Source organism: Perca flavescens, chromosome 5 (assembly GCF_004354835.1).
Source record: "Perca flavescens isolate YP-PL-M2 chromosome 5, PFLA_1.0, whole genome shotgun sequence".
Lineage (NCBI taxonomy): Eukaryota > Metazoa > Chordata > Actinopteri > Perciformes > Percidae > Perca > Perca flavescens.
This window is the reverse complement of record NC_041335.1, coordinates 486,837-512,136: the sequence shown is the minus strand read 5'-3', so window position 1 is coordinate 512,136 and position 25,300 is coordinate 486,837. Positions and strand designations below refer to the sequence as shown.

At 42.5% G+C, this 25,300-nt stretch overlaps 1 protein-coding gene across 1 annotated transcript; it reads left to right on the top strand.

Moving 5' to 3' along the window:
- Window positions 1-1,315: 1,315 nt before the first annotated feature.
- Window positions 1,316-25,300, top strand: fam169ab (family with sequence similarity 169 member Ab; the record flags this gene model as incomplete). Its single annotated transcript, XM_028577635.1, has 12 exons — window positions 1,316-1,417; window positions 8,698-8,834; window positions 8,925-9,110; window positions 15,289-15,460; window positions 15,567-15,746; window positions 15,857-15,979; window positions 16,116-16,240; window positions 16,332-16,362; window positions 16,443-16,530; window positions 22,787-22,856; window positions 22,949-25,084; window positions 25,169-25,300. Coding segments are annotated over exons 2-12 (3,378 nt in total), but the record flags the coding sequence as incomplete, so codon positions are not given.

Below are 25,300 nucleotides of genomic sequence, written 5' to 3'. Positions count from 1 at the left end.
AGTTCAAAAAGCAGTACAAAAATATGGTTTTACAAACTACAGGGAGGAGGAAGGCTTTGGACTATCACAGATGTATTTGTTTACTTACATTATTTATTTTTTATGGTCAATATATACATAGGTACAATGTCTTTACCTTGTGGTGTGTTTAACGTGTTAAATATAATATATACTACTACTTTTATAAGTAAGACTTTGATCACAGGACTTTTACTTGTAATAGTGTTTGTTTGTATTGGTATTTTTACCAATATTATCTGAGTACTTCTTCCACCACAAGGCAAGACAAGGCAGCTTTATTTGTAGAGCACATTTCAAAGACAGGGCAATTCAAAGTTCTTTACATAAAAACGATTACAAAATTTAAAACAGATAAAATACGAGAATAAAAGTTACAGTGCAGTATAAGAAATTAAACATTAAAGAGCAGTTACAAACAGTTCAAAATATAAAAGCAGATAAAATAGGAGATTTTAGGCTGCTGGGACCATGTATAAACCGTTGCTCTATCCACCTGCAATCCTCGCCGTTCACAGAATGGGCCGGTCCCACCAGTCTTCCTCTTTAATTCTCTGTATATGCTTATATAGATTGTCATATAGTTTCAACAATGCAACTTCAGTATAAGAAATTAACAATTATTTAAAGAAAGGCAACATGAATGAAAGTAATCAGTGGTAATAGTTTACTATGTGTTACTTCTACGCTGCATGGCGCTGTTTTAGATAATTAGCTCTTTAAATCCCACTGCTCAGTGACATCCACGACCCTGAGGAAAGATCTTTTAGAAAATGACACTGAATAGAAAAACTAGTGAAATGATAATGTAAATGCTATATATGATTGTGGTGATCTGCTTTAATCTCTTTAATTCTCGATTTGTCTTTTAAATTATGTATTTTTAATTGATTAAAACCCCACTCTGTATGACATCACATGCTTATTCATTAGCCTATTTGCTTTATTTGCTTGACTTTTTACAATTAATATATAATGAAATATTCAAACCGGCCCCCATGTTTCATTATGGCTGCACCAATATTCCAGAAGTTGCGCGCATCATTTGATACCCATTCACCAGATGTTCAGCCTGTCACATCTGTAAACGCTGGGATCTCCTGTAAGAATGAAAACACGCTCCGAGTATGTCAATGTAATAATCACCTTAGAAAGCTGTCCGACTTTGAAGATGCTGTTGTAACAAACTGCTCTCAGTGATTTTAGGATTTTCGGGGTTACATTGGATTATAGTTGAGTTATATAAAGCGGCTGCACGGGATTGGTTGCCTGAGCCGAGCATGCGCAGAGTGTCGCAGCTAACCACATCAGAAACCAATCCATAAACGTGTTTACGGAATTTAAATTAAACAACAGCGAGAGTTTTCAAGGAAAGAAAAGCTTCCTGTGAAGAGTACAGGTGAGTTTGTGTGTGTTCCCGCGGTTCGGCTCGGATCGGCTTGGCCCGGCTCGGCTTGGCTCGGCGTGTGTGTGTTTGTGTGTCTGTGTGTGTGTATGAGAGTGGTCCTTGTCTTGTTCCCTGTGCACTTGGAATTAGGAGACAGAAACAAGGATGGCCGGCCCGCGGCATCTGCTGAAGCGAAAGCGGGCAGCAGATGTCTCTCCCGCCGCCAGTTGATCCCGGGCTTCGCCGGCCTCACTGCGAGCCCTGGAGCCGCTGCTGCTCACAGCCCGCTGGAGGCGAAGCACTCAACGCAACTAGGTCGCTTTTTATTGGGAACAAAATGTTCTGAATTCAAACATCCCATCCGAACATGAAGCAGCTGCTTTATACCTTTGTAAACGCAAAGCCATCTATAAACTCTGTCTGAACAAGAAGAGACAGTCTTGGTTTTGGTTGGTTGGTTGATGCTGCATTTATTTGGGTTGTTTTGTCCACACCAAGACCTTAAATTTATTGAAATTATTAGTGACATTTGTAATTGTTTTTAATTGTTATGAAGAAAAATGTAGGTTAACATAGCCCTCTTTGAGGGTTGAACGGTCAGTGATGAGTTTGCGTGTGAAATCAGTTTAAAAGTAATTTTTAATGTTTGCTGCTGCTGCTGGAGGCTTCATCACTTGCATTGTGCCTGCAGAGCGCACACACACACACACACACACACACACACACACACACACCTCCCCCAGTCCCAACTACCTTAACTTTGGAACTTTTTGTTCCCTTCTCTCTCTCTCAGCAGCTTCTTGCTGCTTCTCCTTTGTCTTGTGTTAATTTTAAACTGCCCTCTTTTTCACCCAGTTAAGTTCCATTTAAGTCAGCTTTGAATGTTTGCAATATGCATATTAAAAAAGAATAAGCCACACAGTGTAGCCTGCTCACACTGTTATCTGAACATCATGTACTGAAGTGTCTGTGTCTTTCTGTCCCGCTCTGTCTGTCAAAGATAACAAGAGTAAGCCCACCTTTATTTTCTCGGTTCTGTGTTAGTTCTCAGCAGAACGTGCGAGTTGTAGTCTGGATGTTAAAGACCAACAGTTCAGACCTAGTCCTGGATTCGCTGTTAAAGGTGGCCAATATAATCTCAGGAATAATAACTTGCATTAGACTGGCATACATTACAATCATGATCCTAAATCATCATGTCCCTGACTCTGAAAAGGTCTGTGATATCGCTGATTTTAATGCCTCAAACCCCACATCCTTCCAGGCCTACTGGACCCCCTCCCTACACATTCAGTCAAGGTGAAACCGTCCTCTTAACATTTGATATATCTTAGATTTGCATAGCGAATAAATGAGTGGGCATGGCACCGTGATGTACATGCCACATGGACACCAACCTGTTCACGCCAGTGGCTCTGTTTTGACCATATACAACATGTCGTTATTGTTGGGTTGACTATTGGTGCTTTCATAAAATATTACAAAATTACATTTTAGATAAATAATCATCAGTAATGTTGATATAATGACTAAGTGGGTAAAGGCAAATAATAGAACAGCTACAACAGTCTGGTAAGTTCAGAAAATGACATCACTTTACTGTAATGCAGCCTTTAACACCAGGAAAAGACAACACTTGTAATATTACAATATCTAAAATTTAAGATGATATCTAACCTCATATATCAGTGTTGATATAATATCAATATATTGCCTAGCCATAGTGAGGGGGGGTGGGGGCGTGGGCTTGAGTGATTAGTATGGATGTGAGCTACACTCGTGTGTCTCGCCTTTCGTCGTCTGTAAAAGTCAGCCATGGCGAAACATGCACATGCTGTTGCACAACGCTGTTGTTACCATGTTTCCATGAAAAACATTGATGTTGCAATCCATAATACATTTATGAGCTGGGATTTTCAGCCAAAGTTAATCTTTTTTGTTTGCTAAAGATCGTACATTGGCGAGGAAAATGCCTCATAGTGATAGCCAATAAGGAGTCAGCCTTAGGCCCTGTCCACACAAACACAGGTATTTTCAAAACCGCAGCTTTTTCTATACACGCAAACGCAGTATTTTGAAAACCCCTGCCAAGGTGGAGATTTTCAGAAACTCCGGTTGCAGTGTTGTCGTGTAGCCGGTGAAACAGGAGATTTTGGCTTGTGACGTCAAAGTGCGCACTCTTGTCTCCTTTGTTTGACGTCAGATTGTACACCGCTATCTCCTTTTTTTACATGAGGCGAGTCTCTGCAATGGCGGACGTAGCCAAAATAGTACCTAGGTAAGGACTACTAGCCAGTCAGAAGCAGAGTATGAGGGCGTGCCCTGACAGTACCTATGTAAGGACTACTAGCCAGTCAGAAGCAGAGTATGAGGGTGTGCCATGCTAGCAGCTAGGTGAGCATTATAACATGTGTTCCAAAGTGACCACGTTTGTCTCTGAAGTAAATGCTGGACTACAATAGAGCTGTTTGGAGCAGTTGGTGAACAGTGTTTTCTGTTGGAGATGGTAAGTCCCTTTGGGGGGGACTTTGGGCTTTTTCACTTTGTAAACCTCTTAACATGCACAAAAAAGATATATAACACAATAAAGGAAAGGGAAAAAGCCAAAAAGCATAATATGAGCACTTTAATTGCCTGTGCATTCACTGATGTATTTGCATTTTTGTCAGCTCTGACATTTGCCGCACTCTGGTCGGTACCCCTACCTCACTTGTGTGAGAGAGGTAAAGTGACAGTAGAGAGCAGAGACCGCTTATAAATAAAAAGACATTTAGGCTGCTTTGCCTGGCCATAAGGAAACAGCACATTACTTAAATTGTGAGTCTGAATACACAGTTGCTGATCAAATGTCTAACTTTTTACCTGGTCAGTACAACTAGTGCTTGTGTGTTTTGAGTGTCTGAGCTCCTTTCTCTCTCTGGCTCGCTCAATATTCCCCACACTGGCTGTTAGATAGTTAGATACTCCCCTTTCCGTGGAAGTTTAATCACCTTATGATTGCTATTTCAGTGTTAACAAAAAGACAGAGAGGAGGGAGGGAGAGCCTGTATGAGGCTGAGACTGTGAACTAAAATGAAACCGCACCTTGTAGTTTATGTAATTATTATGTAAGCATTTATCAGCAATACAGTTAAAATCAGGGGAATGTGAATAAGTGTGTCGCAGGTCAATTTAGGTGTGCGCCCCTACATTTTCTGCCTGTGCCCCTAAAATCTTCAGTTAGGGGCTATAGGGCTCCTAGATAATAAAAAGTTAGTCTGGAGCCCTGATGGTCCAGCCTCATACTAAGGTTATACCTTGTCTTGTTATTAATATGTTCTGTAGGTTAGTAGAGCTGCAGAGAGAGCAGGCCTGAAGTGTCTGGTTTATGGGTGCTTTTGTGGAATTGTCTACTCCCTGGCCTGAGGCCCGCTTTCATTAGAGCATGCATCTCTACACACACACACACACACACACACACACACACACACACACACACACACACACAGACCCTCTCACAAAAGACAGTCTGGACTTTTTGCTAGGCTGTTGATGCTCAGTGACAGTATAAGTGTGTGTGTGTGTGTGTGTGTGTGTGTGTGTGTGTGTGACATGGCGGGATAGTGCACAATATGATAGCATACATCACGGATGTGGTCTGTGTTGGATTTTTATTAAATAAATGGAGTGATTGTGGTCCCACACAGCTGATTGGATAGTAGCAGGTCAGTTGCTCTCTGTCCTGTCATCTCTCTCACACGTTCTCTAGTGAACTGTATACGCACAGTAAACAATCGATTTGATTGGATCAATGTAGTGAAGGGGGGGCTTTATCTTATTCACCGTAACCCCCAGAGTTAGACAAGTCCATACATACCCTTCTCATCTCAGTGCTTGCTGTAAGGCTGTCTGACGGTTCCAGCGGCATCAGACCAGCACAGAACATCAGGTGAATGGTTCCAGTATCTAAGTAATATAGTTCCCGGTTTGTTTACTGTTAGAAGATGGCTATGTCTCATGTTACGTTGTTTTTTGAACACGCTGTGACTCTACAAATCACAACATGGAAATAGGAACATGTTGGCGTTATTTTGTCACTTTTGTCACAATTCGGAGCAGTAGGCTAGTTGGAACCAGTTACCTGCAGGATCTGTGCTGGGCTAAGCTAATGCTGGAACCGTTAGACAGCGTTACAGCACGCACGGAGATGAGAAGGGTATGTATCGACTTGTCTTACTCTGGGGGTTATGGTGAATAAGCTAAATTCCCAATAAGTCGGCGTGTTCCTTTAAAGAAATTGTTAACTGGTCTAGATAGAACCATCCATCAGTCTGGGTTTACATCCTACAAGCAGCTGGATATGAAATTACGTATCTGTAATAATTACAGATTCATGTAAACACGCACAGACAGAGCAGTGTGCCTTTAAATGCCTTTTATCAGAATACAGCACTGAAAATCTGCTTAGAAAAATACTAAACATATTGGATAGGATAGAACAACACAATTTCACTTGTTTTTAATTTCAACAAACTGTCACTTCCAGTTCCAGTGCTGGTTGGGCTGGGAAGATTGGCAGAACAGGCAGCCAAATGATAGTATACCCCCGATGCCCTCCTTCTAGCCCCGCCCCCGACAGGGTTATAGTTCACATGCTGAGGAAACTGGTCCTGCAAGTAGCTCAAACTGTTTCACCAGTGTGTGTGTGTGTGTGTGTGTGTGTGTGTGTGTGTGTGTGTGTGTGTGCATTGTGTTTGAAGTTGTGTAAGTCTACAGGTTTATGTCCCAGCTAAATTAAATTCCAATAGAAGTTCCTTTCATATACTGTCGTACTCCAACCCAATACTGACGTGTTCAGCGCTCTCAAACGAGTGTCTGAACAAGAAAGTTGAGCAAGATATAGAGTGAAGGTTTGAATTCCAGCCTGTGTTCATGTATAAGCTTGTGTGAGCAGACAGCTGCTGAAGCCTTGTGAATGAGCATGTGTGTGTGCAGAAGCTCCTGTTTGACCCCCGCCCCCCCAAGCTCCACCCTGCAGGCCCTGAAGCTAAAGGTATCAGCTGTTTGCTTCCTAATGCAACCTCCTGCTAGTTTTACATACCCCTCCACTACTCAGCAGTAATGGATACAAAGTTTGTGTGGGGGGTGGAGAGGAAGTGTAGCTGGTTCCGTGTTTGCTTTTTATATTATTGAGTGTAGCATGAGTTGTGGTTAGAGTAGACGTTGGAGGTGTTTTATTGGAATCAAAAAGCCAGACAGCTGGTAATCTGAACTAATTAAAAGGGTAATTGGACTATTTATATAGTGCTTTTCTACTGTACAGGACAAATCACTTTACAATGTGCAATTTAGCTATGTACAACTCGCCCCTCATTCACACACACACACACACACACACGTTCATGCACCACATGGCGGAGCGTCCATGCAAGGCATCCTTGGAGTGTCTGGCTCATGGACAGGAGGAGCTGGGGATCGAACCGCCAGCCTTTCTTATCTCCATCTACTACCTAAACCCTACTCAAAGTATTTCATTTCACAAAAAACTATTTAACAACTTGTTGATGCAGGTTTTAGGATAGGTTGGTTATGAAAGTCATAGTTTGACATTTTAGCCATGTTAGCTTCAGGTGCTCATCAATCCAAACAGTTCTGCCTGTGTACTCTAGTAATTATAATTAAAGTAAGAATAAACTAAAGCTTGCCACTTATAAAGCTAACTTTATAAAGTAACTTTCACAGCATATTAGTCTCAACAGAGATCACTAAGGATTAACTGGGATTTGTTGTGGCAGGTGGATTGGATCAGGTTACGTGGGTTAACCCCTTGACGCCTGAATTTATTCACAATTATATAAACAAAATATTATGTGTGTTTCTGGCTCCAAGCTGATGCTAAATTAAGTTGAGATTGTTAATTTGTCTATAGCATATGGAATAGATATAAATTAAGGTATTATGCAAAGTAGCGACAACAGGCATTATGGTAAAATTCTTTACAAAATGGTAAAATTAATAAAACACATTTCATTCATGTCACAAAGTTGTTAGAACTTCTAAACTGTAATTGACAAATACATGGATCTTGACAACGGCATGAAAGAAAACACTCTTCTACTCTCTAACATTGACAGTAGTTTATTTAGGGTTAGGGGTAGGGTTAGGTGTAGGGGCAGGGTTAGGGGTAGGATTAGGTTTAATTTTGCTTCCGTGAACCGGATGTATCTCCCACTCCGACCGGTCCTACGAGAAACCAGTGCATGCAAAAGGTTCCAAGGTATGTATCGCATGTAAACAAACCGGCATTGGGGGGAATACACACGCTATCTCGCCTGCAGTCGGAAAGGAAGGGGTTTGATGCAAATTAGCGACAGTCGGCGTTAAGGGGTTAAGTTTAAGTCTATAACCCTCCATAGACACTTTGAGGTGAAGTGAACAGCCTGTTTGGCTGTTTGGTGTAGAGACGTGCTGGGACTGGGGGGGCTGTGGTTTGATCTGCGCTGGGTATTTCTGAGGAGATCTATGTCGGTGATGGTTTGTTAGTTTGGCCTTTTTGCATCATTTTAGGAACAAAGTGTGACGTTTCTGAAATGATAAGAAAAGAATCAATCAGTGGGGACTTAATAATAGTTAGTCATTTACCAATAAGCCTGGGGTTTGATCACTCGTTTCTAGAAAAGGGCTGCAGATAATCTGGACCACAGTCTACCAATGGACCAAAAAAACTTTACTTAATTAATAAAGCCATTAGTTACAACTTCTAACAGCACTTCATAAAGGGAGCCTTATACTAGAGAGTGGTACCCTCTTATTGGCTGACATGTGGGAAACCAATTGGATTATGTCCAGTTGTGATTCTCTTCTCTTTTTGCATGCAGGAGTGGCAAAAAACAACTCCTTTAGCTTTACAAAATAGACCACTGCAGCCATTTTCAATCTTAACACTACACACAAGTTATTTCACTACAGATCTAGTTGCATCTTGCTTGTGTCAGCATTAGAAACACCCAAACATCGTCCCATTTTCAGGCTGAATACATCAGAAGGTCTGCCTTAGCACTTGCAGGTCTGTGCAATTGCATCCAGAAGCATTTACTTTGCACCCCTTAGGAAATGAAGAAAGGTTACAGACTAATACGCATTAGTGAACAGGCTTCATTCAATCTGTATTTGACTCCAGGTGATATAAAAAGGAAGAATTCCATTGTCACTGCTTGAATAATGTTTGAGAGATGAGAACTTGAGCTTTTAGTTGCCAACAGTAATGGCTGATGTTTGTTGTACCTGCTGTCTGTCTACCGTGTGTTGTTTAGGGATGAAGTTCCCTGTGGATCTCCTGGCTGATGTTAGCCACACAGAACTGGAGCGGCTGGCCCACAACTACATGAACAACCTTCTTTACAGCAACCCGGATGCTCCTGAACACCTCACCCTCCCTGACTCCACCCAGGTAAACCCTCCTGACTGGACCAGTGTGTGTTGGCTCAATAAGGGCCATATCAGCACTGATGATGACGACTATGCTTCTGTCTGTCCTCAGGTCACCATCAACATTTGCAGTGTGGGCTTCGTCCCTCTGTATGGATCCAGTGATAAGCAGAAGGTCCTGGCCCTCTTCTCTCCCACTGAGCCGTTAACTGCTGTGGCTCTGTACCTGCTGGACCAGTGGTGGCCCGTGGATGACATCCTCAAGACAGCAGACCCTGCTCGGGATGGAGCGGTGGAGGTACGAGGACATCAAACTCACTCATTAATCAGGGTTTCTGCAAGTTTATGAATGAAATGTAAGACCTATATCACGACATGAAAGTACAACAAAATACAGAGTCACAAAAGTACTTGCAAAGTTAATAAACTTATTATAATTGAATAAAAGCGACACAGAGAAATAATAATCTGTAAATATACAGCAAATTAAATTAGGAAGAGAAAAAGAAAGAACTACAACACCACAGAATAAAAAAAAAACATTTCAGTGAGCATTAGAGGTGTCACATGGACGTAGAGAAATTAAGACTTGTTTAAATTAATTTAAGACCTAGAACACAATACTTCAGCGAATTTAAACCTTTTTTTGTAACACTTTACTTGAAGGTATCTACATAAGAGTGACATGACATTGTCATGAACACACTATCTCTAACTCTAACTCGTCATGACAAAAACCGAATGACACTTACTAAAAGAAGCTTTATGTCATAAATGTTTATGACTTGTTTATAATGTTTATGACATGTTCATGACAGTGTCATGTCACTCTTATGTAGATACCTTCAAGTAAAGTTTTGTTTAGTAGTCTCAGTTTGCAGTTTGCAGTAGTCTCACATAGCCAGCTCTATCTCCACAGCGCTGTGGAGTAAGGTCTGGCTACACCACAGATTCAATTCAATTCAATTTTATTTACAACATCAAATCATAACACGAGTTATCTCGAGACACTTTACAGATAGAGTAGGTCTAGACCACACTCTGGGATAGGAGCAAAAAAAACGCTCTGGGTTGTTTTTTGTTGCATTTCTTTAAACCAATCCCAACGGTCTTGGGCGGCGCTAAGCTCCAGACACAGCGACGGGGGCTCTGCTAAATAGTCTAGGAAGGAATTGGTTCTGGTGGAACGTTTGCACCCCGCAAAAGAAAACACCACATCCAATATTACATGAAGTTAACTGTTGACACAATACAGTAACGTGAGCTATTTAAATTAGCTGATACATGGTGAAACCTCATTGGCTCTTACCAGTGGATCTCCGTGTGTACTTCATCCACAGCAATCCCACCAATCAGTCCCAAAACCTCCCAGTTAGAGAGGAAATGCCCTAAACATATTCTTTTTTTTTTTTTTGTGTATTTATTTTTATTGTTTTCGTAACAAAGAAGTAGAAACATAATAACAATAGATGGTGGTGTTACACAAAACAGAACAGGTTACTTGACAGGAGCTGTCGACATGCGACAAGCAGGACATAAGACAAAGGAAATGGCACAGCGACAGGGTAGCACGAGTTTAGTTTTTAGACATTAAATCGAGGAGAGGTTGCCAGATTTCAAAAAATAATTCCTCTTTAGCAGACATGATATACCTGATTTTCTCCAAATGTAAGACATTACCCAGCTCCCTCAACCACATTTCAAGTGTAGGAGACCTTTCAGATTTCCAAGATTTTAAAATCAGCTTTCTGGCTAACAATGTTGAGAGCGAAATAGCCTTGGCTTCACAACTACTCCTCACACTATCTGGATCGGCCGCCCCGAACAATACGGTGAGCGTGTCTGGGTTACACGGATGATTAAAGGCCTTAGAGAAAAACTCAAACAAGGAGCCCCAGAATGATTGTAACTTGTGACATGACCAGAATAAGTGGGTTAGTGTTCCTACTTCACTCTGACACTTAATACTGCAATCTGGAGGGAGAATAATGTAGTCTATGTACTACCTTGAATTGTATCAAGCTATGTCTTGCATTGATTGAGCTATTATGGATGTTCTTAATACAATTCTCCCACATCTCATTTGAGATTTCCATATCCAATTCTCTCCCCCAAGCCTCCTTAAATGGGTCTGACAATGTGTTATTCACATTCTGTATGATACCATAGAATTTAGATATAGCACCCCTCGTATATGGTTTGATTTGAGAAAAACTATCTAATACTACATGCTGAGGTTTACGTTCAAATTGTGGAACATGAGTCCTCACAAAGTGTCTCAACTGTAGGAAACGAAAAAAATGGGAAGCCGCGAGCTGGAATGCCCGCTGTAACTGCTGAAAGGAGGCCAAGTGACCCTCAATATAAAGATTTCTCAAAGTGATAATGCCTTTCTCCCTCCAGTTCGAGAAAACTACATCATCCAGTGCAGGTTTAAATGCATGGTTACGGCAAATAGGAGAATCCATATAAACTTTGGGTGTTTTCAGAGTTGTTGTTACCTGCTTCCATATCTTTAAAGAATTATAAATTATCGGGTTATCATTATACAGGTGCTTCTTAATCTTTACTGGACTATTAATAAGAGCAGGTAGAGAGGTGCGTTGACAGGAGAGGTGTTCAATTTGCAGCCACGCAGGCATCTCATCCGAGTTGTTGCCTGGTAAACACCCCAACCAAAATGAAAAAATAATTAAATTTGCAGCCAGGTAATATGATTTAAATCCTAAGATCCTAAGTATTTTGCCATACCAAATAAAGGATAATATAATTGAATCCAGCTGTCTGAAGTGATTTTGAGGGATACATACTGGGATTGATTGAAATATATAAATGAACCTAGGCAAGACCACCATTTTAATGGCGTTGATACGCCCTACCATTGATATAGGTAAGGTGTTCCAGAACTGTATATTCCTCTCCAACTGCTTAATTTTCACATCCCAGTTATGACGTAGTAGCTGACTCAACTTCCTTGTGACTATAATACCCAGACTTGTGAACTTATCTGATACAATTCTAAATGGAGTTGTCTTGAGGAATGTCATATCTACTAGGTTTGACAATGGCATTAGTTCACTTTTCCCCCAATTTATCTTGTATCCTGAAAATGAGCCAAATTTATTTATTAGCTGCAGCAGTGGAGATATAGAGGCTTTGGGGTCTGAAATAAATAATATAACGTCGTCAGCGTAGGCCGAGATCTTGTGATGAATTCCTAAATGTCTTATAGGGTGTATTTCGGGGCTAGAGCGTATACAGGAGGCTAAAGGTTCCAGAGCAAGAGCAAAGATAACCTAAACATATTCTTTATAAATCTTTACAATCATTCCCTGAAAGAACCGAGCAGGCCTGCCTTGTTGCACCATCCACATCTTCTTTAAAACTTGATATGTTCAGGGTGTAGCTCGCTAGCTTGAAGTTAGTTGTTTGAGAACGGCGACACACAGAGAGAGGAAGGAGAGGGACATCTGGTCCGCCGGATGTGAGGCAATTATCGTGAAAATGTACTTCTGTTGATCCAGACTACTTGTGCAGCACACTGGTACAAGTTCACAGCACTGACGTATTCATGGTGTCATCAGTCTTATGCTGATTGCAGATTTTTGTTGTGGCCCACAGAGTTTGACACTTAAATGGTAGCTGAATCCTAGTGCAGTCCAGAAAAGCTACAGTATCTTAGGTCAACATGAAAATGGGTGTTCACTAGACTCTGTAAACTCTGGAGCAACACCATGTTGTCTGGCTTACCGGGTTTACAGTGCTGGGATAAAACCTGATGTCTCTCACATGCCTGATGTCCCTCCCCTTCCACCATCTATTTTAGAGCTTAGCGCTGCCCAGGATGGTTGTGATTGGTTTTAAGAACTTCAGACAATCCCAGAGAGTTTTTTCCTCTATCCCAGAATAGAAAAGTGTTGTATCCAGACCTTAGTCCAGCCCTGGCACAGTGCTGTACAGTGGAGTGGACAGGTCTGGCTGTGCAAGACTACACCAAAATTGAAAGGCATCTGTTCCACATTCAATATGTGGTTGGCCAAATGTGTCACAGTAACAGAAGAGGATGCTGTGTTTTACAAGGGAGAAATAATGTGAAATATAAATACCATAAACAAAAAGTATAGTTTAAAGGCTATAGTGATGGCTCAAGTGATGATGACGCAACGATTAACATTTTGAACGGTATTCTCAATGTGCTGATGAACCCCCCCCATCCCCCCATTGTGTGAAAATACAACTTTTATTGAAGTCTGCAGATCTTTAAGAATAGGTTTAAATTTTTGAAAGTCTGTCTTACAGTCTCTTTTCTCAATCGCTTTAGCTCAACCTTCGAATGACTATTAAACTTTGTCAAACTATATGACTATCTATTATGAACATTAGGTCAGTTGTTCACATGACTATTGCCATTTGTCATTGCTTTGGCACTGAGTAAGCCTTGAAATAGTTTGCATTCATTTGCTATTCACTTCAATTTTATTTATAGTATCAAATCATAGTTATCTCAGGACATTTTACAGATAGAGTAGGTCTAGACTACACTCTATACACTATAATTTACAAAGACCCAATAATTCCAGTAATTCCCTCAAGAGCAAGCATTCAGTATGACAGTGGTGATGAAAACTTCTTTTAGGAAGAAACCTGGGACAGACCCAGGCTCTTGTTAGGTGGTGTTTGATGGTGCCAGTTGGGGGTGTGATGAACAGTGGAAATAATAGTCACAATAAAGTGACTAGAAATAGTAGTCGTAGTAGTTCATGTCATAGCAGAGCACTGCAGGGTGTTACAGGATGTAGCAGGACGTAGCAGGGCACCGCAGAGCGTAGCAGGGTGTAGCAGGGTGCGCAGCAGGACCACGGCGACAGCTGCAACCATGATTTTGGTGCCACCCAAATCCAAGGAAACATGCTGGGCGAAAAAAAAACACATGGACTCTGGGGAATAAGGTTAGTAACAAGCATTTCTGGGACATGGATGCACACAGATGGAAAGAGAGAGGAGAGAGGAGCTCAGTGTGTCAAAGGAAGTCCCCCGGCAGTCTAAAACTATAACAGCATAATTAAGAGCTGCAGAGAAGCAGAGCTAGTGAGGGGGCGTGCCGTGACTTTGGCTACACCCCCTCCCCCGCCGGTCTAGGCGAACGCTGCAACTCCTCACTCCCTAAATGTAAGCTTTCTATGAAGAGAAGCAGAGATAGGGAGGGGGGATACACCATGACTGTGGTTACACACCCTCCCCCACCGGAAATCATATTAGTCTCAAATGCAGTTATACACATGTTCATTGTGTAAATCCCTACATGCAAAATAGAGCAACCAACAATCACAATAACAATAATTTTCTGTACAAGCTTTCTCTGTGTATTTGTGGTTGGCTGGTGTGTACATAAAATGAGAAAGTATATTGTATACCATGGCTGACATCAGTACTTTTCAGATGCCTAAATATACAATGTTAGCAACTGGACAATATTACAGAGGGTAACTATCAGACTTTTAGAGTCATCTGACAAGATGTTTTTGCATTTTGACTGTCTTGGTCTAAGCAATGATAAAGTAACCTTTGGTTTTGATGACAAGGATTTATTCATTGATGGATTTATTTACATTTGAAACAGGAGTTAATTCTTTTGATTGAGTAATCACCTTTTGCAGGTCACATAGAGTGATGTGCTGAATGTACCACGTGGTGTGAGGATTGTACTTCGAGTTTTGAAAGTTGTACGTTTGTTTCAGTAAACGTGCCAAAGCCATTGAGAAAAACTGTAAGACACTCCTCACATGTTAGTTGAGTTATTGACTGCTATTACAGTTCCCCCTGACCAAACTAGCTGTGAAGGAATCCCCACAGTCCTTGTTCTAATATGAGGCTTCAGCAGTCTGATACTTGACTAATCAACTGGGTATCTTCCAAAGTTCCTTACTTTTTAGTGCAAAAGGACATCTTTGTGTTTCAACAGAAAGTGTTTCCTTGCTAGGCTGCAGGAAGGTATACATACTGCTTTATGCTGAGGCAAAACACAGGCAGTGAAGCTAAACCTGACTGCCAGGATGAAGACACACACTTGGTTCACCGGCTGAACTTTACAATGCATTTTGGCACAGATGGATGAAATTGGATGTTGTCCCCCAGCTGTGATCTCTGTGTGAACAGGAGGCATGATTACAGAGTAGTCACTCTTACATGTGATTGTATTAAACCGTAATCCATCCTTTTATACTCATGAGCACAAAATGGGAATCTTTAATGTGTGTTGTTGATAACAGAGGGCACTTCTGTGTGTTTCAGTGCTAAATGAAAGATCTTGTTATAAATGAAGCAGAAACATTGTTTGAATAAACCTTGAAAGAGAACACATTCAAACGTGGCAGGGTGCCATTATATGAAGAATACAGTGTTTTTCTGTGTGTGTGTGTGTGTGTGTGTGTGTGTGTGTGTGTGTGTGTGTGTGTGTGTGTGTGTGTGTCCCTCAGGTGGAGACAGTAGGAGAGAGAATAGTTCTGTACATCCTTAACCGTGTGGTCTATAGAGCCAGAGAGATGAGCTCTGAAGAGCTGCCCTTCCTCTGCCACGGAGAAAAAGATCACGCCAAAATCCTCTGGAGTAACGGAGAGGCTGTGGGCTTCTACTCAGTCAAACCCTCAGGTAATAGTTTATTTATGTGATTTATAAGACCTGGTTTAGCCCGTGTGTGAGAACTGATATCGGTCCATTCCTTTCTGACATGATGTGCTTTGTGTTTCCCTTGTAGGCAGCTTTTCTAATTCGTTTGCCACCAGAAGCTATCAGCTCCCTGTGATGGACTCCATCTTTGTGAGGAAATGTCAGCGTGGGAAAGGCTTCGGCCTGCAGATGCTGGAGGACTTTGTGCTCAGTTTCAAAGAGGACTGTCTGGGGTTGAGGTACCCCCTCACAAAATCCATGTATAAAGGTAGAAGAATCCACCCTGCAGCAAGAACACCTTATCCATATGAACCTATGGTATGTTCTTCCTGTCAGCTGTGTAAACAGGATATGACTTACACTCCTGTTTGTTCCCAGTGTGTGAGAAGTACCTGAGGCAGTTCCCAGGAGACACAGACCTGCTGTGGGAGGTGGAGAGCGTCGGTGGGCCCAACCAGAGGACCAACATGGCCAGCAAGATCCAGGCCATGGATCACAGCGGTACAAACAGACAGAGACAGAGACCCCGGGACAGCATATCCCAAAAAATTTGACAGCACAAAGATAGTATAAGCTGACAAATGGTTGTTTTAGTGTACTCATCTAAGCATTGCGCATGTCTTCCTGTGTCCCTCAGCAGTGTCCAGGAGTCGGTCCTTCACAGAGGAATCACTTGTGATTACTGACATGACTGAGAAGGATGTGGTCATCACCACTCAAATAAAAGAAGCTGAATCCATCGAATGCACAGTTGAAATCGTGGTACATTATTATTACTTCTTCAAAGTTGAGAAACATGAATTTGAGAAACAAAGAATTGTGTGAAAATGATCCCTGTGGTTTTGCTTTGCAGGAGGAAGTCACAGTCCTGAGCACTACCAAAGGTGAGCACTTCATCATTCTATGTTGTAAACTTTCCCTTAGATTGAATATTAATGTAATAATGCACTTTGTGACATTGTAGCAGGTTCAGAGGCTGAAGTTCCACTCACAGCCCGGGGCCGGAGCAGTGGCTCAAAACGAAGGAAGACTGCAGAGGAAAAGGTTATCAGGTCTGTATGAATTCAACTATGTCACTCCTGAAAACAGCATGAATGCATTTATATCAGGAAGTTAAGAATTTCCATTTTAGATGCTTGGAGTATGACCTCTGCATTCAGATAGCGTGAGATCTGTAGGCCATCATGGTCCACTGTGACTCTTCCTCAGATGGTTCAAAGTAGAAGGAAGCTATTGTTTTTGAAAAGATTATTATTTTTCTGCTGCGTAATCACATTTCCAGGGGCTTGGGATGCTTGAAAACTCACAACAATTGACACATTAGTCAGACCTGGGTTGGGGCAAGGCCAGCGGGCTCTATAGCGCCCCCTAATGCACAGCACGGTTTTTTTTTTTTTTTTTTAAACCTCTTTTTATTGAGAAATACAGATTATGAACAGACACATCGTTACAGATATGAGTTTTCCCTTTTTCTTGCACATAACAATCCCCTCTCAACCCACCCCATCCCACCCTGACTGGACCAAATAAGAAATAATTAACAATGCAGACAGTTATAAATAAAATACATACTTAGAATTGAAACATAAACAAACATGATTACCGTGAAGGACGGCACGCCTTCAAAACTCTGACGACACACCATAGGGGAATACTGTAGCCAGGTGTCTATATATAGTGTAGCTGGAATATGGAGGGGGGCAGTCAATCCTTCAGAGTCGGCCAGGTTGGTCACTCACTACACCGGTAGGGCCTGGAGGTTGCTAAAGTATGACAACAGAGATTCCCACACTGAGAGGAATTTGTTAGAGCCTCTTATTGTAAATTTAATCTTCTCTAGATGTAAAAACAGCATTACATCCTTAAGCCATTGTGCTGCAGTGGGCGGGGAGCTTGACTTCCAAAGTAGCAAAATACGTCTACGTGCCAGTAAAGAGACAAATGCTATGATGTTGAGTTGATTTTGTGTCAAGTTTGTGCCTTCATCTGGTACACCAAATATGGCAATTGTAGCGCATGGTTCTAAAACTGTCCCAAGCACTTCAGACAGTACATCAAATATAGTTGACCAGTATCGTGCTAGTTTATGGCATGACCAAAACATGTGTGTCAAGTCTGCTACATTAACATGACATCTTACACATTTGCTATCAACATTAGGATAGAATGAGGATATCTTAGCTCTACACCAGTGTAGGCGGTGAAAAACTTTGAATTGAATTAGACCCAGTCTTGCACAGGAAGTGCTACTGTTCACTCTTGTTAGAGCTTTAGTCCAAACGTCTTCTGAGATTCCAGTTCCAAGTTCCTCCTCCCACGCAGTTCTGATCTTGTCTATGTTGACATCATCAAGTAACATAATCATTGAATATGAATGGGCTGTGAAACCTTTCAACCCAGAAGGAACTTCTAAAAGTGAGTCCACTAGGGATTTCTCCGGGAGAGCAGGAAATTGTGAGCTATGGCTCTTAGCAAATTGGCGGGCTTGAAAGTAACGGAATAAGTCAGTTTTTTGAAGGTCATATTTAGAACTCAAGTCATTGAAACTAGAAAATATGCCATTCCTGTAAAGATCCCCAAATCTGTGGATCCCTTTCCTATGCCATCCTGCAAAGGTCTGGTCTAATTTGGCTGGTAAAAACGTGTGATTGTTACACAGCGGGCTCTGAATCAAAAGTGTTCTCTTCTTGTTAGCATGCCCTCTAAACTGAGTCCATATTCTGAGAGTGGAGATGACCACTGGGTTAGATGTAAACTGAAAAATCTTGACAGGGAGGCTAGATGTCACCAGAGCGTGTAGAGAGGTTGACACACATGACCTGCTCTCCAACTCGCACCAATCTGTATCTGGAGATTGCACCCAATGTGTTATTTTGTGGATGTTTGCTGCCCAGTAATAGCTCCGAAAATTAGGGAGGGCCAACCCACCTACTGCTCTTGGTCGCTGGAGTAGGGCTTTACCTATCCTAGGAATCTTACCGTTCCATATGAATCTTGAAATTAATGTGTCTATCTGATGGAAAAAGGATTTTGATAAGAAAATAGGGAGACATTGAAACAAAAATAGAAACCTTGGTAATATATTCATTTTGACACAGTTCACTCTGCCAGCTAAGGTCAAATGTAAGATATCCCACCTTTGTAAATCTGATTTAAGTTTGGCAATGAGTGGGGCAAAGTTCCCATCAAAAAGATCTTCGAAGACAGGAGTTATATTAGTGCCCAAATATTTGAAACCTGACCTTGATATATGAAATGGTAGAGCATGATCTGGGATCTTCCTCGCTGATTCATTTACAGGCAAACATTCGCTTTTCGATAAATTAAGTTTGTAGCCAGAGATCTGTCCAAAAGTGTGCAGCAGTGTAAGTATTTTATTGATACCTAACAGCGGGTCTGATATGTAGAGCAACATATCATCCGCATAAAGGGATAGTTTATTTTCCACTCCCCATCTAGGAATACCCTGTATGGAGGGTGTAGATTTCAGGGCGAGGGACAATGGTTCTATTGCTAATGTAAATAAAAGTGGACTAAGTGGGCAACCTTGTCTGGTGCCTCTAGATAAGGGGAAATTTTGTGAGCGGAGCTGGTTCGTGATCACCGATGCTTGTGGGGAGGAGTAAAGAAGTTGGATCCACTGGCTAAAAGTTTTACCAAAACCAAATTGTTTCAATGCAAAGAAAAGGTAATCCCATTCTACACGGTCAAAAGCTTTTTCCGCGTCTAACGACACCACAACTTCTGGTACGACATTAGGTGAAGGACTGTAAAGTACATTTAAAAGACGTCGCACATTAGAAAATAAGTAACTCTAATGAAACCTGTCTGGTCGGTTGAAATCAGGCATGACAAGGGTGCCTCCAATCGCATCGCTAACAGTTTCGAAAGTATTTTAACATCAGAATTTAACAGTGATACAGGTCGGTATGAACCACATTTAAATGCGTCCCTAGCAGGTTTCAGCAAAAGTGTAATAGATGCTTCGGTAAGGGATCCAGGTAATTTACCTTGGGACAAGGAATGGTTAAACATATTTAATAACAGGGGGGCTAGTTGACCAGAAAATTTCTTATAAAAATCAATAGGGAAGCCATCGGGCCCTGGGGCCTTCCCATTTTGCATTGAAGAGATGGCAAAGGCAACTTCTTCAAGGCTTAGCGGTTGATCTAATTGCTCTTTTTGGCCATCAGAGAGGGTAGGAACTCGTATTTTATCAAAAAAATTCACAAAGAGTGATGTGTCTTTAAGTGATTCTGAATTATACAAATCAAAATAGTAGTCTTTAAAAATATCATTTATTTTGAGAGGATCTGTAGTCAGTTTTCCTGTCGCATCTTCGATTTGAGAAATATGTTGTGATGCCGATTTAGATTTTAGTCGATGAGCTAAAAGCCGGCCCGCCTTTTCACCATGTACATAAAACATCCCACGCGAACGCATAATAAGTTGCTCTGTTTCCGAAGTAGAAAGTAAATTATATTGAGTTTGGAGGTCAATTCTTTCTTTATAGAGTGATGGGCTTGGAGATGTGGAACACTTCATATCTAGATCAAATATCAAATCTATTAACTGTCGTCTTTTTTTGTTCCTTTCTCTATTCTGGTAGGTCGAATATGCTATTATTTCCCCTCTAATAACCACTTTAAATGTTTCCCAAAGTAATGACGGAGAAACTGAGTCCGACTTATTAGTTTCCAAAAACCTGCTGATGGCTACAGAGATTAAATCGCAGAACTTCCCATCTGACAGTAATGTAGCATTAAAGCGCCACTGAGGACGACTAGTGTAGTTGTGATCGAAAGAGAGATCCATAAATATGGGGGCGTGGTCTGATTCTACGATGGCGCCGTATTCAACCTTCTCCAAGCAGCCCATCAGTTTTTTATCAATAAAAAAGTAATCAATTCTTGAGTACGAGTGATGGACGTTAGAATAAAAAGAAAAGGTCTTACACTGAGGATTCAAAAAGCGCCAGGGATCCACACATGCTGCATGATCGAAAAATCTTGAAAATGTACTGGCCATTTTCGAAAGGGTATGTACTTTAGGGTTGGATCTGTCTAAGTTGGGGTCTATGACACAGTTAAAGTCACCCCCTAAAATCAAAAAATGATAATTTAGATCTGGCAATTTTCCGACAAGTTGTTGCACAAACCCCACATCATCCCAGTTAGGAGCGTACAAGTTCACTAGTATAAGCGGTGTCTGGAGGATCCGTCCGGGGACAATAACATAGCGGCCTTGTGGATCAGATATAGCACCAGGTGAGGTAAACTGAATTCTCTTGTGTATTAGTATTGCTGTCCCTCTTGCTTTAGAATTAAAGCTAGAGTGAAAGATTTGTCCCACCCACTGCCTTTTAAACGTAGTTGATCAGATTTACGCAGGTGGGTTTCCTGAAGGAATATAATATCAGCTTTTAAATTCTTAAGGTGGGTAAATATTTTAGATCTCTTTACTGGACTGTTGAGCCCTTTAAAGTTCCATGATACAAACCTGATCGCTGACCCCCCACACCTACCCTTTAAATTGTTAGTCATAGCTACACAATAAAGTTATGAATACAGTGTGCATGACTCGTTTTTTCATAACCATGCACATGTCACGCCTACCTCCCTCAACAGACAGCATATAATGAAACCCAAAAAGTTTACAGTAAATATAGAAAAGAAAAAAAGGTCCAGTCGTTAGCCCCCACATCCCCAAAACATTCCCTTTCTCTGCCAAACTGGCAGCACGCAGGATTCGTCCCCCTTCTGAACACTTCCAACAATTCACCTTAATCTCCTAAATTTTGCTTTTGAGAGCTCCTGACTAAAATGGAACACACAAACTCTGAACATAATTCAAGCTCCAGTATTCAGCCCTATGTAATAACACGTGAACATGCCCTAATAGAATAACAAATCTGAATGTCTTAAAACACCCAGGGTTAATCATACATAACAACGTAGCAAATCAAGAATTACTGTAGGCGACATTGCGTTAGCTATGACTGTTACTTTACCCGACGTTATTGAATAGCCAGCGTTCAGTTAGTCCTCATGTTCAGGACCAGCAGAGATGCCGGCCTTCCTCTCAATACTACGAGTGTAAAACGCCTCAGCCTCCGACGGTGTCTCAAACATCAGTGTATCCCCTCCATAAGACACTCGTAGGCGCGCTGGGTAGAGAAGCCTGAATTGGATTCCCTTCTGATACAGGGCTGATTTGATGTTCTTGTAGGCTGCACGTTTCTTAGAGAGGTTAGCACTGAGGTTGGGATATAGTCTTAGTGCATGTCCCTTATACTGCATCTCATTCTGTCTAGCCCAGCGTAGTGCCTTCTCCCGGTCTTGATATTTATGGAAAGCAACGATGATGGCTCGAGGTGGCCGCCCATCTTTGGGTTTCTGCAGTAGAGCGCGGTGCGCCCGGTCCAGTTCGGGCGGGGTGGCAAACACCTGGTTCCCCATCATGTCCTTCAACAGCGTAGAGACGAAAGTTACCATATCACCGTTGGGTTCACTGCCCTCTGGCACATTTATTATACAGAGGTTTGCCCTCCGAGAACGGTTCTCCAAGTCGTCGATGCAGTCCACCAGTGTAGCATTCACCGCCTCTAGTTCAGAGACGGCTTTCTCCACTTTAGAGAGGGCTTCAAAGTTCTCGCCTGCAGTGATCTCCACAGATGTAACTCGTTGTCCCAGTGTATCCACCATTTCCCAAAAGCTAGCTATAGATGACTGGATAGGTGCCAGAGATGCTTGAATGAGTGTAGCCATGTCTTCTTTGAGATTTTCGCGTTGTTTTTCCATTTCTGCTGTTAGCATCGCAGCGAGTTCGCTGCTAGCTGTAGCCGACGCCATATTAGCCACTTTGCTACTCAGCGTTGGTTTCTTCGGCTCTGTATCTCCTCTGGTCTTTTGAGAGCTCGGCATGTTCCGAACGTGTAATTTCGGTAATAAATGAGAAAAAATAAACCAACTGAAACTGTTAACTCGACGCCAGTACGTATATTAGAGAGTTTTTATCGCAGTTAAATCCAAGGTATCAGGAGCTTCTCGTTGGCACGTCTTGTCACTAGATGATCCAAACCGGAAGCCCACAGCACGGTTCTAATAAAGTTTCTATGATGTTCACAAATTTGGTGGGAGCATTGCTCTCATCTTGAGGAACATACTGTATATAATTTTTTTCTGCCTGACATGATATCAGCCATCTTGGAGTGCATGTTAATTTTCATTAAATTGTGTGTTGTCACACCATCAGATCCTTCTACTTTATAAAGATTGAAATGAACACCTGATATCTAACATCTTTCAGAATCGAGGACATTGAAGCAGAAACTCCCAGAGAGGAGCAGGAGAATGTCTCTGAGTCGATGCAGACTAAGGTGTGTATATGCAAACTGGTATTTGCATGTTTGTCTACATGACCAGGACACAGCAACGTGTTCATGATTCACTTCACTGTGTTCGTTTTCAGGCTGTCAGTGTGGCTCCTGAAGAACAGGGACAGGATGTAGTTGACACTGCAGCCGCCATGTCGGAACAACCAGATGCTGTCCTGAAGCCACAAGACCCTGAAACAGCTGATGTGACATCAGCTGCTATGACTGAGGAGGCACCAGCGGAAGCCGACGCCCCCCAGGATCTGAACAACACTGCCCGGGACTCACAGATCACAGTTGAGAATGTGGCATCAGAATTGGAGGAAGAGTGTCCAGAGGAAGACACTGCAGTGCCGGCAGTCTCTAAAGAAGTGTTGGAGTTACACACAGAAGCAGAAACTCTGGATAAAGTGGGGGAGGAAACTCAGATCACTGATGAAAAGTGGGAAGAAAGAGTTCCACAACACGAGGTAAGTCTGTCACCACGTGAAACATCAGAGAATGGCGAAGCAGGAAGAACAGGAGGAACAACTGTCCAGCGTAAAACCCCCAGACGGAGATATACACACCACAGCAAGCCGGAGGAGGGGGTGAAGGAGGAAACTGCAGCCCAGGACGGAGGGATAAGTTTGAGAAGAAGAACTGTCATGAACACACCCACACCCACACCCAAACGCAAATACACCAGACGCTGCCAGAAAGTCTGTGAAGACTCAGAGAAAGAGGTGGAAGAGGTGGCAGAGGAGAATGACGTTTCGGCTGAAGGAGTGGAGGAGTTAGCTGAAACTGGAGAAGGAGTAAAAGAGGATGCAGTTGAGCTGGAGGAATTAAGAGAAGAAAAGCAACAGCTGGAAGATGAACAACAACTGACAAATGAAGAGAAGACGGAGAAACAACCGGAGGCGGAGGGGACTGCACTGACAGAGGAAGAGGAGAGTGAACACGTAACGCATGGATCTGAGAGAGAAAAAGAAGCTGACCTGGGAGCAGGAGCTTCTGCTGGGGGAGAGCAAGCACATGAACAGGTGGAGGAACAAGAGGAGGTCGCTGACAGGCCAGAAAAAGAGATATCCACCGAGGAACTAAGTGCTGTGGAAGAAGAGACGATTCCAGAAGCAGAGGAAGCAGCAGGGGACGTTATAGCTTCAACTGAGGGGAACGAGGAGGAGAGCAAGGACGAGACGGAGCCTGTCTCGGTGATGGAAGCAGCAGAGGAGGGAGAGGCCATCGGTGTCTCTGCTGCTGCAGATGACGACACTGCTGCTGCTGCAGAAACCGCCGTCAGACAGGCTGAAGAGCCTCAGGAAAAGGAATCTGGCTCTGAAACCTCCAAGCTCCAGAAAGCCACCGTCATCCTAGTGGACATCAAAACAAGCTGCCATTATCTCGGTGTGAAGAAGGCAGACGAAACAGCTGTTGATGCACAGAGTGCTGCTGCAGAAAAGCAACAGGAAGAGGAGGATGGAGGGAAGCAGGAAGACATTACAGACCTATGTGTAGAGGTGAGTGCAGAGGCCCAGACTGCCGAGAAGGAACAGCTTCAAGAAGACAATTCTGAAAAAGAAAAATCTGTGGAGGAGGAAAAAAGTGAAGCAGAGGAAGCACTGGTTCCTGAAACAAGAGACGACACAGGTGAGGGTGTAAGTGAAGAAGCAGCAAGAGGCACTGATGAAGTGGAGGCTGTGGCAGTCAGAGTGGAGGAGAAGCAGTCTGCAGATGGAGAGCCAAAGGACGCTGACCAGAGTCCCCCAGCAGCCGAAGTGGACAAGGCGGACAAGGCGATGAGCTTGGAGGAGGAGGAAGCTCCAGTTGTTGAGACCAGAGCTCTGAGACGTAGAACAAAAACTAGCACAGCCACACCGGGACGCAAAACAACAAGAAGCAGAAAGCAAGTGGATGCACATGAAGCAGAAGAAGAACCAGCAGTGACTGCAAGAACACTGAGAGGTGGGAGGACATCTGCATCGCACACACCTAAAGGCAAACACATCCAGGAAGAAGAGCGAAAGGGAGAAGAGGAAACGGGAGCAGAGGAGGAAGAGGCAGCAAATGAAACAGCCAAAGAAAAGACAGATATAGAGGGAGAGGAAAAGGAAAAGATTGAGGAAGAGATAGAGGAAGAGATAGAGGCAATCGTTGAAGAAGAGGGAAAGGAAAAGGTTGAAGAAAAGGGAGAGGAAAAGGAAAAGGTTGAGGAAGCAGGAGAAGAAAAGGTGGAGGAAGAGGAAAAGGTTGGGGGAGAGGAAAAGGTGGAGGAAGAGATAGAGGCAAAGGTTAAAGAAGAGGGAAAGGAAAAGGTTGAGAAAAAGGGAGAGGAAAAGGTTGAGGAAAAGGGAAAGGTTGAGGGAGAGGGAGAGGAAAAGGTGGAGGAAAAGATAGAGGCAAAGGTTCAAGAAGAGGGAAAGGAAAAGTTTGAGGAAAAGGGAGAGGAAAAGGAAAAGGTTGAG